Source organism: Neolamprologus multifasciatus, chromosome 18 (genome assembly GCF_963576455.1).
Source record: "Neolamprologus multifasciatus chromosome 18, fNeoMul1.2, whole genome shotgun sequence".
Lineage (NCBI taxonomy): Eukaryota > Metazoa > Chordata > Actinopteri > Cichliformes > Cichlidae > Neolamprologus > Neolamprologus multifasciatus.
In genome coordinates this window covers 16,452,804-16,466,126 of record NC_140456.1, presented here as the reverse complement: position 1 = coordinate 16,466,126, position 13,323 = coordinate 16,452,804, and the positions used below count along the sequence as shown (strand labels likewise).

Below are 13,323 nucleotides of genomic sequence, written 5' to 3'. Positions count from 1 at the left end.
TATTTATTTGTACACACTGCTTTCCGTATATACAGTTAACTTATACACAATTTGGTTTCTATCATAGAAATTGGTATTGGAATAACTAAATGGCTGAAATCAGTTGAAGTGAATGAGGGAGAGACATGCAGCTTTGAGTGCATCCTGTCTCGTGAGAGCACAGATGAGTGCTCCTGGACTGTCAATGGCCAAGCTGTTACAAACAGAGGCCGCTTTAGCATTTCCACCAAAGGACGCAAATACATGCTCACTATTAAAGATGTCTCCCCTGCTGATGCTGGTGAGGTAGTCTTCAGTATCAAAGACTTGAGCTCCAAAGCAACATTGACAGTTGAAGGTAAGCTTGATATCGGTCTTTAAGAGGCTTTGGCAATGATTCAAATCATAAAATAAACATTTATCCTCTTATGTTGCAGGTAAAGCTTCATCTGTATCAAAAGGACTGCAGAATATTTGTGTCGTTCAAGGGGAAGATGCTGTTTTTACTTGTGAGGTGACACAGGCTAGTTTTGCTGTAAAGTGGGCCAAGGATGATAAAGCCATCAAAAAGAGCCAGAAATATGAGCTCAGCCAGCAAGATAGAGTCATGAAACTGACCATCCATAATGTGTCTGCTCAAGACTCTGGAGAGTACAGCTGTGAAGTTATTGGAGGTGCAACCACCAGAGCTAAGCTAGAAATCAAGGGTAAGACTCTAAGAAAACTCAAAAATTGCCTTGGTCTAATTTCACATTTCAGCTTTGATGGGATACGATTATTCTACGTTTTGTTTCGATTTTCCACACACAAGCAAATAAATACCACACACATATGTAAAGTAACACAAAGGTGCTTGTGGGTCAGTCCTTCTGGAGGCAGCACCTAGTGGTGGCTTTTATACTAGCTGGCAAGAGGACCTTTAAAAAGTATTTGTGATGATGATTTAATTCATCTGGAAAATATCCAAGGTAAAGGCATGTAAAGATAAAATGACAATTGTATTAATATAGCACATTTCATTACATGAAAACTTAATCTTTTTAACGCAGAAAATCATTCTACATTTTCTCCAGTATGCCAGCTCAGGTGTGTATAGGTGCAGGAATTAGTAATAATATTCCAAGTCTTAAAAAGTTTAAATATTTGCTAGACATAAATATGTTCTGGAGTCTTTTTTAAAAATTAAACTATAGATTAGTGCTGTAGTTTCATTCTGTGGCAAACATTGTCACAGTGAAGTTTCCTTTTTGCAGAGCCAATCCATAAATTCACTAAAACGCTAAAGGACAGTGAAGCAGACGAGAAGGGCTCCGTGACTCTGCAATGCACGACGGAACAAATCCCATCCACGGTTGTATGGCTTAAAGGTCACACAGAGCTCAAGGCTGGAGGGCGATATGAGATGTCTCAGAAAGATGGCGTCTTAACTCTCACCATCAAACAACTGGGGGAGAACGATACTGATATCTACACTTGTGACGTAGGCACTGCCAAGAGCATGGCCAAGGTGACCGTTAAAGGTGAGAACTTTAGCATGAATGAAGGTGAGACAACGTTTTGTTCTTACTTACATCTTACTACACTGCAGAAAGGTTTGAGCTAAGTTTTCTTTTAATTTTGAGATTTTATTTTATTTTTTTTATAAATTGAATCCAAAAATCACAATTTTACATTTTGTTCTCAAAACATACGGACAGTGGTTACATTGTGTAGTACTCTTGGAAGTCCACTCTGTCACTCAAGAGGAGTCACAGGAGATCAGAGCGCATATGCAAACAACTTTGGTGCCAAACCAGCTGATACCATCCAAGGAGTTTACAAGCTTGTGGATGTTTATGTTTTTGAAACCGCTGTGGATTTATACAGTTCTACTGTGTTTTTCTTGCAGTTTTCAGTCATTTGCAGTATTTAGGTTACTGCAAGGAATGCTTTGCTTTTGTGTTAAGTGGCGTTTATATCTTTGTCTGGTATTTGTGTGTTTGAGGTATTGTCTGTACATCCACAAACTGTGAATGACATTCATTAGCATGCATTGGTGTTTCTGAGTGACCATTGCCCAAATTCATTGGATTATTCTCCTTTCATTTAAGAATTTTAGATTTTAGATTTAGATCCTAGATTTTAATCCACTGTTCAGAATCAGCTGCACTGTCCCAAAGACTAATGTTGGACAACTGGAGCACCTCAACTCCATCCGCTGTCCTAGCTTCCCATTATTCATTCTTCTTTACAACCCAACAAAACTCAAAGTAATTTTCCATTTTGTTTTAGCCCTGCCCGCCACTTTTATTGAGAAGCTCAAAAACCAGGAGAAAAAAGAAGGGGAGAGTGTGACACTTCGCTGTGAGCTATCAAAACCTGCAGTTGTCGTTCAGTGGAAAAAAGACTCTGAAATTCTCAAACCAGGGGAGAAGTATGACATGAAGCAGGCAGAGGGCTCTTGTATACTTCAGATTCTGAATTTGAAGATAGAAGATAGTGGAGCGTACACATGCATATGCGGGGACGAGAAGACATTTGCAGCCTTGAAAGTCACTGGTATGCGAATTTTCAAAGAGACACAATTCTGTGGCCTTGTTAAAACTGTTTGTATGACATAATTGTGATGAGTAATGAAAACATGCTTGTGCAGCATTGCCACCAAACTTCACACAGAAGCTGGAGAGCCAGCAGGCCGAGGAGGGAGCTGACATTATTCTTCGCTGTGAGCTCTCTAAAGCTGGAGTTCCAGTAGAGTGGAAGAAAGGAATGCAGGTCCTGAAGTCTGGAGAAAAGTACCAGATGAAGCAGAAGGCCGCTGTTAATGAACTCGTAATCAAGAAGGTGGTACCTGAAGACAGTGGAGACTACAGCTGTGTGTGTGGAGACCAGAAGACCACAGCCAGCCTTAGCATAAAGGGTAGGAAGGGGATTTTCACAGTTAGTCAGCAAAGTGTTTTTATGTTTGCATGTTACTGCAAATCAGTGTTTCTCAGAATCTTTCACGTGTATTTTTATGTTCTATGTAAAACACTGGCACTGTTTTCTAATCTGCTAATAAATGTTCAGCCAAACCAGTCACCTTCAAACTGAAGCTGGAGAGCCTGGAGGCCGAGGAGGGAGGCAGTGTTACTTTGCGCTGTGAGCTCTCTAAAGCTGGAGTCCCAGTAGAGTGGAAGAAAGGAATGCAGGTCCTGAAGTCTGGAGAAAAGTACCAGATGAAGCAGAAGGCCTCAATGAATGAACTTTTGATAGAAAAAGTGGTGCCTGAAGACAGTGGAGACTACAGCTGTGTATGTGGAGACCAGAAGACCACAGCAAGTCTCAATATCAAGGGTAGGAAGAGGATTTTCACAGAGTTATTCCATATAGTTTATGTCAGCATGCCATTGGTTTCTCAGTATTTGTTATTTAATAGTTGTATTTTATTTTTTGTGTATATTTGTATTTTATGTCATGACATATCACTGATTGGAAATGAACCAATAAATGCTCAGCCCAACCAGTGACCTTCAAACTGAAGCTGGAGAGCCAGCAGGCCGAGGAGGGAGCTGACATTATTCTTCGCTGTGAGCTCTCTAAAGCTGGAGTCCCAGTAGAGTGGAAGAAAGGAACGCAGGTCCTGAAGTCTGGAGAAAAGTACCAGATGATGCAGAAGTCCTCTGTGAATGAACTCGTGATTAAGAAGGTGGTACCTGAAGACAGTGGAGACTACAGCTGTGTGTGTGGAGACCAGAAGACCACAGCTAGCCTTAACATAAAGGGTAGGAAGGGGATTTTCACAGTTAGTTGGTGCAGTGGATTCAAATTTGCATGTTCTTGTGGATCCTTGTTTCTCACTTTGTTATTTTGTATTTTTGTTATGTGATATTTATGTTTTCTGTAATGCCCTGCCACTGATTACTAACCCACTAATAAATGCTCAGCCCAACCAGTCACCTTCAAACAGAAGCTGGAGAGCCTGGAGGCCGAGGAGGGAGCTGACATTATTCTTCGCTGTGAGCTCTCTAAAGCTGGAGTCCCAGTAGAGTGGAAGAAAGGAACGCAGGTCCTGAAGTCTGGAGAAAAGTACCAGATGATGCAGAAGTCCTCTGTGAATGAACTCGTGATTAACAAAGTGATGCCTGAAGACAGTGGAGACTACAGCTGTGTGTGTGGAGACCAGAAGACCACAGCTAGCCTGAGCATAAAGGGTAAGAGAAGATGTATTTATTTATTTATTTTTGTTTTTGTATTTTTTTTATTTCAAGCTGTCACTGTTTGCCTTTTGTGTTCTATGTTTTAAACCACTTTTGTCACCCCCAAAATATATGTCATGTTGTGGGATATAACTTACTATTAATAAACTAATAAATGCTCAGCCCAACCAGTCACCTTCAAACTGAAGCTGGAGAGCCTGGAGGCCGAGGAGGGAGGCAGTGTCACTTTGCGCTGTGAGCTCTCTAAAGCTGGAGTCCCAGTAGAGTGGAAGAAAGGAACACAGGTCCTGAAGTCTGGGGAGAGGTACAAGATGAAGCAGAAGGCCTCTGTGAATGAACTTGTGATTAACAAAGTGATGCCTGAAGACAGTGGAGACTACAGCTGTGTGTGTGGAGACCAGAAGACCACAGCAAGTCTCAATATCAAGGGTAGGATTTGTGATTTAAATCTGTATTTAAAGTATATCAAATTTTCTTTGTAATACAGTAACAGTTCTCACCTTTTGTTTTTTCAGACTCCTTAGCTTTTTTGTTACCACACCCGTTGTGTTTACATTTAAATGCAATGATAATAACTGGATTAAACCGCATGGATGATTGTCTTATATTTTACTGGTTTTATCTCAACTGAAGCGCTTGTATTGTGGCACTTGCTTCTGCTTTGAAATTTCTCAGACTGTCTGTTTATTTAGTTGTTCTGTTTCTGATGGATAATGAAATGTCATTCATGTGGGTGTTACTCTATCTTTCACATTTTAGTGCATCATCAGGTTGAAACCAGTCTTCGCCTGAATTGCTTTTCTGCAGTGTACCTGCGTTTTGACAGTCTGACTTTTCCTTGAAGATTTCACTTTGAAATTACCAAACAAAATGGCTTCTTCTTTTTCACTTCACCTATTTCAGGCAGCCTTACTTGTTGCTGCATTTTTGTGTGTTTTGTTTGTTTTCATCGGTGGTAGTCTTGGCACTGGATCTTATATTTATGTTGGTCTATAAACCTCTCTTGTCTACATTTCATCTGATCTGTTCTGTCATGTTATATTGCAGTTATTGGCTCTGTTTTATGGGGTCTAATCATTCCTGAAACTCCCTTTTGTCAGATGATAGTTTTCAATTGATATATTGGTGAAGTACAGCGATCTGAAACAAAATTATTTCCTCTCAGCTGTGAAGCTGGCAGCTCCTCCTTCAGCTGCTACAGAATCTAAGAGGCAGGAAACCAAAGAAAAAGGTATGAAAGGATGATGGTGATGTAATAACATAACTGTCAGTGTTATGTTGCCCTGTCCAGCTTGATAATGGCCTCTGCGCTGCCATCTGCAATCCTCCTTTAAATTGTACCTGTATGCTGTGGCCTGTAAAATGCATGATAGATATATTTGTCAGTATGCTGTTTCCTAGATTTTGGCTGTATCGAATATTCCTTCTGTCTTACAATAGCGTATTTAGGTCTCTTTCCCTTAAGGCTACAATGCGTAATATCTATATCATATTTGTATTTCAGAATCTCTGTCTGTAGCTGCTAAAGACAAGCACAAGAGGCAAGAGATAAATGAGATGGTAGAAGGTAATTTTCAATAGTTTCGGCTTGTTTGTTGGTTTATCCTGTTTCCATTGTGCCTTTGCAGTGAATCAGTGTATGCACTGCAGCTCTTTGTTGAAAGGAGTCACAAATTAAGTAAATGAAACCATTAGGGACTTTGTACCTCTGTTTGGCTGTTGACCTTTGCCAAAGAGAGAAAGTTGTTGGGTCATGACTTGGCTTAAATTGTCTTGTTGCTTTCTGGCGTAATTTCTATTTAGTTTGCTTTGTTTTTTGTAGGACTGCTGGAAGATTTGCTGCTGGAAAACTGTTTTTGATTTGCACTTACTGATGTTTTGGTCTTTGTCATGTTTTTGTGGTTTGCGCTACTGTTGCAGAAAAAAAAAACAGCAATATTTTCAGTCTCCACATCTGTGGATTTGTGTGGTCACTAGATTATTTTGTTGCATGGAGACTGACTTAGTATGAAGATATGAAGCTGTCTTTGATTCCATCAGCTGTTTGTGTTTCTGCTCTTGATGAGACTTGAATTACATGTTTCTGCTGCTTTACTATGACAAATTCAAATGATGGGACCAATGTTGTGTTCAATCGTTTTAGCGGTGACATTGACAACAACTGAACAAACTCCTAAACAGGATTTTCAGGGACATTCAAGAGAGCTTAAAGTGGGAAGTGAAGGTAATGCAGTGCGTGTTTGCATGGATTTTTCCGGACACTGCAAGAGCAGTGAGAAAATTCAGTTGCAGTCTTTTAAAATGTTGTGCGCAGTCCTGTCAGTCTTTGCTTCAGTGTGTGCTCATCTATATGTACTGTGAGGTGAATGGCAAAAATACATAATGAAGCTGGCTTTCGTTGTATGTTTTTATAGTGCCAGCTGCATTGTGTTCTGTGTTAAACAGGGAACATTTTGTTGTGTTTGTGACGCATTTTGTGTCGGATCACTGAGATAATGGTCTGAGGTGTTTTTGTTTTTTGTTGTTGCTTGTAGGTTTTTTCATTTTGAAATATTTCAGTGCTTCATGTCATCACAGATATTAACCCCCCACAACCCCCCCCCCCCCCCCCCCCCCCAGTTATTTTTACCTCCACCAAGAAGGTTTTGTTTTTGGTAGCAGTGGTTTGCGTGCTTCTGTGTGTGTGTGTCATTCGTTAGTAAACGCAATAGCTCGAAAAGATTTGAATGTATTCTGATAAAAATTTGTAGGGGTGTAGAGTGGGGGCATGTTATCAGTCCATTGAAAATCTCTTACATCCACCCTTTAATGTGAGCTTAATCATTTATCGGTCAGTAATCGACAAAAAAAATTATCTTAAATGGTAAATGGCCTGTATTTGTATTGCGCTTTTTCTAGTCCCTAAGGACCCCAAAGCGCTTTACACAACCAGTCATCCACCCATTGACCTCTGACCTCACTTTTATGTGTCAAATTTACCTGTATTTCAAGTTGACCCCAAGATGTGTTATATTTTTCAAGACAATATTGTCAAGAGGATGATAATGAGCTGCCTTGACACTTGGAAATATAATAACTATCTAATAGGATGATATTATAAAATAAGGTCAAATTATTAATGTCCAGTTATTTACTCTTCCTTTATTTCCACTACCTACCCCTACATGTTTGTGTAATCAAAGTAAACATCTGTGCTGCTGTCCTTATCTGATTTATACTGCACTGATTATTAAAGTAGCTTTAAAAAGAACAAAGAAAACAACATGAAATTACACAAAATACAATAATATTCCCTTAAAATAGAGACTAGAGAGTGTGCTGCCTTGGTGGAGGTTTGTACTCTCTGAGAACTTCTTGTTGTTTAAAGTATTCAGTTTGCACACTTGTAAGCGGATCACATAAGAATGTGCGACATTCGTGTTTGTGTCTGTGCCTTTCTAATTCTGGCTCTTGTGTTAAAGTTACGCTAGAACTCCAGTTGTAAGGTTATTGTGTTTTATCCCAGCTGATAAGCCTTTTGCTGGAACCACTGACAAACCAGCTACCCAGCAACAGGGGACCAAAGAGCAGCTCGCAGGTATGCAAAGACTTGTCTTTTGCATTGACCAGCAGGTTTCTTGTTGTACAGTACACTTTATTGCTACATTACTCTCATTGTTTGCTGCATGCTTGTGTTTTCGTCACATTGTTTGGCGGATTGAAATATGTTTGACTGTAGCTCGTCTGTGTGACTTTTTTAAAGTTAGTTAAATTGATTTCTAAGGTTAAGTCAATTTAAAAGCAAACAATTCGATGTTATCTGAGTTTTTCTAAAGAACTTGAGCAGTAACAACTTTAATTTACTCTATTTTTTGATAAAATTGCTGGAAAGTTTTTTTATGCAGGTTAAAGATTTGTAGAAAAATAATTACTTTTATGCTTTCATGTTATGATATTTTCACTGATATTACTATAGTCAGTGATATTTGATATATTTATGATGAAGTACTGGAGACCACGAACGAAGAATGGAATGACTGATCTTACTGGTTCCTAATGGACTAGTGATCTACCAGAATGGTGATCACATTATACTTTATATATTAACTACTTAATTAATGAAGTAATGGTAATTGCTTTCATTCATACAGCTTAAAGGCTGGTCTGGTGTTTCCAGAACTGCCAGCACACATTTGGGTGAAATAGGCAATTTATACTGAAATGTCACGTTATTTTTTCCAAGCTAGTCACCTTTTAGGAATATTAATTTGATTAGAACCTATTTTACATACTTTGTACCGTCTGCATTTAATTGGCTTTCCACCAGTTCTGTCACCGATAACTGGACCATAAAAGATAAAGACCACTTTTGTCCAGTTTACTGAACAAAATGTAGTATGTAATAGGAGACTACAAACAAAGAATGATTGATCTTACTGGTCCTGAACAGACTATAGTATTAGTCATCAGGCAGAATGGGGATTTTGTCCTTTTTTATACGCTAAATACTTATTCATGAAGTAATGGTAAATTGACTCGCTCATTAATGATCACAACTAATATATATTTTCACCTGAGGAAGCACTGAGTAACTTCATAATTATTCAGCCTGATTAATTATGGAATAATTAATTACATCATTACTTTATACAAAGGTTATTGTTTTGAATATTTTCACTTGAACACTGGGTTTAACATAATAACATGAAGTTTTTCACTACTTGCCCTCAGGAATCCTATCAGAATCGAAATAGATTTCATAATATTGAGTTATATGGAATAATTTTGTCTGTGGCTACGCTGCTATGGAGTGTTGTTTTTAAACTGTCCTATCCCACGCACTGCAGTTTGCTTCTTGTGCTTCATGTGGTTGTGATATGTTGGCAGAAAGATTGCTGCAAAGACGTTTGTTGCAAGAAAGTTTATCTTAAATAATGGATACCAGTACTGATATAAGACCAGTCTCTTGTCTCTCAGTCTAGCTTTAAGTCTTTTTAGTTTGTGACACATAGTGTATATTGTGTGTGATCATGTGCGTCGGCCTGGCTTTGTAAATTTTCCTGTGCAATTAAATAAAAGTTTGCCATATATTTACACTAATTATAATTACCTATATTGTGGTCCCATTAACCTGATGAAATATGGAAGATAAAGTTAAATAATATAAAATCTGTGCCTTAGAAATGCTTCTTGCCTTAATGCAGTGCTCAGTGTGTCCATATGAGGACGCTGAGTGCTATTTGTTATGGTGTGTCAGTACTATTTTAAGATACTGCATTTCCAATCCAGTGCACGATTCTGTGTGTTATTTAAAAATAAGTGAAAGTTAGGAGCTTTTCCTCTATCAGTCACTGTCAGGGTTAGGAATGAAGTGTAGGTGAAACATCTGGATATAAAAGCATGTTGCTTTTGATTTGTTGCATCAATTATTCTGTTGTTGAAGCTGAAGTTCTAGTTAATGCAAGTCAATTAAAACCAACTAAATAAATACAATTACAGCACAGACCTCAGCAGTGACTTTGACAACTGAAGCTGAGAAGCAGGACACCCTAAAGAAAACTGAAGGTATGTGCTGGCGTTCTTGACTGCTAAAGAGTTGTCACAGGAGTCTTGTATGAATGCAAGACTTTCATCTACAAATATGAAAGACGCTGAATAAATTCACAGTTTCAAATCTGTGGTCCCGTCACGACCTTCTCAACTCCCAGCAGAGACAAAAAGGGTACAATGGGCAGCCTGCCTGCCTTTAAAGACACTCAACACTCTCACAACAGGCAGCTGGGGGTCTGCGAACATTACAAAAACCTTTTAGTTTGCAGCCCAGTTAATATTAAGCAGAAGGAAAAACACCTCAAGCTTTGAAAATCCAGAAATGCAAAGCACAATCCTTACATAGCATCACAGAAAATAACATTAAATGTTTGAGCTTAAAATGAACTACATACTTGTCTATGTTTCATATTTACTGAGTACTGTTGTACTAAACATGCTGCGGCCACACAGGCTCAAATTTCAGGCATCATTGAGTCTTTGCCTCATTTGTGCTTTTTGGTGCTTGTTGGTTGTGCAACTTCAAGTGCAACTTTGGATATTTGTAAATCATTCACTGTTGATTTTTATAGACTTTCTTCTGTATTTTACTAGTTTGTTAACAAGCATTTTCTCTTATTTATCTTAAACATCACCATTCTTCTTGTGTTTGTTCGGTACTGTGTTTATGACTGTGAAGGTAAACCTGCTGGTTTTGATGTCATCCCTCTGCTACAGCTGGATACCAGAGCGCTGGAATGAAATTAGTGGCACTGTGCTTTCTTTATTCTCCTTGTTTTGTTTTTATTCAGCCGAATTGGTTGTTACTCACTTGTTATTACCTCTGAATACCAGATATGCAGAATTATTTTCTTGTTCTTCTCAAACAAGAATAGTTGAGAGCTGTATTTGACAGCCTTTTAGTGCTATATTTCGAATAGGCAGAGGTGTACCTGCCCTGACCGTGTATCAGTGTTATTTTGTGTTTGAGCAATAGAGCTACTATATTGGATGCTTTTTCTATTTTCTATTTTTGTTTTTAGTAGGTTAAAAAGTATATTTTTATACCAAACTAATCTTTTGTTATTAAATCCTATGGGTTACCATAATACATACCAACAGATTATTTTATCTATTTAATCCCAAGTTCTTCCAGTCATATTCATTCGAGACCTGGAGAGCCAAGTAGCTGAAGAGGGAGGTAGTGTTACCCTGCACTGTGAGCTATCAAAACCTGGAGTCCATGTAGAGTGGAAGAAAGGATCAGAAGTCCTGAGCTGTGGAGAAAAGTACCAGATAAAACAAAAAGGATTCTGTCATGAGCTGCACATTCTTGATTTGAGGCCTGGAGATACAGGAAGCTATTCCTGCACTTTAGAGGATACAATAAGCTCAGCATCTCTGGTTGTAAATGGTAGGATGAAGCTATCGCATGTTTTCTTCTTCTTCCAACAAGTCCTTCATTTGTTACTTCATTTCTCCTTTCTTCATCATCCCTGTTCCTTTTTGCATAATTACCCCATTTTCCTTTTTTTTTGTCCATCAGCTCTTCCAGTTATTTTCACAAAAGAGCTGGAAAGCCAAACGGCTGATGAGGGTGACAGTGTCACCCTGAACTGTGAACTATCTAAAGCTGGTGCTCCTTTGGAGTGGAGGAAGGGAGAACTTGGTCTTTGTCCTTGTGCAAAGTATGAAATTAGACAAAAAGTACACCTGGCTACACTAATAATCCATGATGTTGACTCAGAGGATTCTGGGAGTTACACATGTGATGCCGGTGATCGTCGTAGCACTGCACAGCTAGCTGTGAAGGGTATGCTGTTGTTAGTAGTTTAAAGATAGTGGCAATAGTGACTTTTTGGTTTATCTTTATTAGAATGTTGCTCGAAATATTTGACTTGACCTTAGGTTAATACTCTAAACTATAAACTAAAGTATGTAGCTTTGACTCAAACTTCTGCTGCTTTCTTCTTCACATGTGCGAGTTGAAGGCTAAAACTTAAGTGTATTCATTCTTTCATTTCTCCTAAAAAATTTCACTCATTTTTCTCACTTTTCTACAGCCAAGCCTGTCCTTTTCAAAACCCAGCTACAGAACCTTGAAGGACAAGCAGGAGAGAGCGCCTGTCTTCGTTGTGAAATCACAAAGCCGGGGGTCAGTGTGGTCTGGAGGTGTGGTGATCAGGTGCTGGCATCCAGCAACAAGTATCACCTGAAGCAGGAAGGGACTGTAGTTGAGCTTATTATCTACAAACTGCAAGGAACTGACTCAGGAGAGTACTCCTGTGATACAGGCAGGCAGAAGACTTCAGCTGTCCTCACTGTGAAGGGTAGGATTTTTTTTCTATTTAAGACTCCTCCTCCCATGCACTCTCTTGAGCTGGAGCCCAGTCATCCTTCATTTCCAACATACTCCCTCTTATTGACCATCTTCTCACAGAGCAACACTTGAGCATGAAGTGTTTTCAGTGTTCAAGAAAACTTGCTCGTCTCATATTCATTAGCACCTCACTCTTTTGTGCACTTCTTGTTATTTGTAAGCACTTTTCTCTTGAGCTCAATCACTGATTTCACCATTTGAGCCTTTCACATTTCTGTCTTCACAAATATTAACAAACACTTCTCTGTTTTCTTCACTTGGCACTGGTAATTGTAGCTAATCAGAAATCTTCATAAATGATCAACTTGAACTTCATCAAACGTTGTGTGCTTCTAAACTGTATTTGTCAAACAGAGGTCGAGGTTAAAATACTGAAATTCTTGGAGAGCTGCGTTGTGTTCGAGGGTGAAGATGTCTGCTTTGAGTGTCTGGTTTCTCATGAGGAGGCACCAGTGGCACTGTGGAAACTCCAGGATGTCCCTCTGCAGAATAATGAAATGAACCTGATCAAGGCTGAGGGCCGGCTGCACAGCCTCACACTCAGAGGCGTCACTACAGCTGATTCAGGGACAGTAACTTTCACTGTGGGAAACCACACTTCCACAGCTTCTCTGACAGTCAGAGGTAAGGGAATTGTACGCAATGTATTCCTTGGGAACATCTTCCAGTTGGCTTCTACAATAATTTTGGGATTATCTTCTGCTCATTTGCTCTCAGTCTTCTTGTTTTTGGATACTTTCTCTCTATTTTTTCAGAAGTTCTTAAAAGCAACAACTGTCTTGTTATCTTTTCATCTTGCTATGGCATCTAAAGAAAATTCTCACTTTCCATTACATTTCTATTTCCAGAGTACATGCATGCTCACCTTACTTTCCATTGAACTTGGAACTAATAAAACTCTTTTACTTCTCATTTTAGTACTAAAATTACATATCGGTCTTGTTGATCAATGTGTTTTCATCCAGTAAATTTTTATATATCACCGAATGCTGTTATAACTGTTGTTTTACTTTTCTTCAGTTAAGCTGAAGCTGGAAGTGTTGAGTCTTTGACTTTTTCATGTTTGGGGTTACTTGGATTAAGGATTTAAGACATGCACCATGCACCACCAACAGCAAAACTGTTCTGATTGTTGAGTTTTTTCTGATTAGTTGTATTTGTGACTTTCTTTAAACTTGTGAATGGGTGGATTGTAGGTCTCCTTGGAGCACATTGATTGATTGTATGTAAATTTTGGAAGGACTGTGCAGCCTCGCTGTGGATTATAGTGTGTTTTCT

General features: G+C 38.8%; 1 protein-coding gene across 20 annotated transcripts in view; it reads left to right on the top strand.

Annotated features, from left to right (window-relative positions):
- Positions 1-13,323, top strand: part of obscnb (obscurin, cytoskeletal calmodulin and titin-interacting RhoGEF b) — a 57,531-nt gene that overhangs the window by 22,716 nt on the left and 21,492 nt on the right. For 5 of the 20 annotated variants that reach the window (XM_085140202.1, XM_085140197.1, XM_085140195.1 and 2 more), the window contains 17 exons: positions 68-337; positions 417-686; positions 1,233-1,499; positions 2,251-2,517; positions 2,612-2,878; positions 3,028-3,294; positions 3,456-3,722; positions 3,885-4,151; positions 4,320-4,586; positions 5,323-5,388; positions 5,662-5,724; positions 6,301-6,381; positions 7,663-7,734; positions 9,636-9,701; positions 10,813-11,478; positions 11,729-11,995; positions 12,400-12,669. In XM_085140202.1, the coding sequence (XP_084996328.1) occupies positions 68-337; positions 417-686; positions 1,233-1,499; positions 2,251-2,517; positions 2,612-2,878; positions 3,028-3,294; positions 3,456-3,722; positions 3,885-4,151; positions 4,320-4,586; positions 5,323-5,388; positions 5,662-5,724; positions 6,301-6,381; positions 7,663-7,734; positions 9,636-9,701; positions 10,813-11,478; positions 11,729-11,995; positions 12,400-12,669 (3,960 nt within the window). The remainder of the gene's footprint in view (positions 1-67; positions 338-416; positions 687-1,232; positions 1,500-2,250; positions 2,518-2,611; positions 2,879-3,027; positions 3,295-3,455; positions 3,723-3,884; positions 4,152-4,319; positions 4,587-5,322; positions 5,389-5,661; positions 5,725-6,300; positions 6,382-7,662; positions 7,735-9,635; positions 9,702-10,812; positions 11,479-11,728; positions 11,996-12,399; positions 12,670-13,323) is intronic. The other 15 variants (XM_085140206.1, XM_085140209.1, XM_085140207.1 and 12 more) reach the window with 12 other exon arrangements.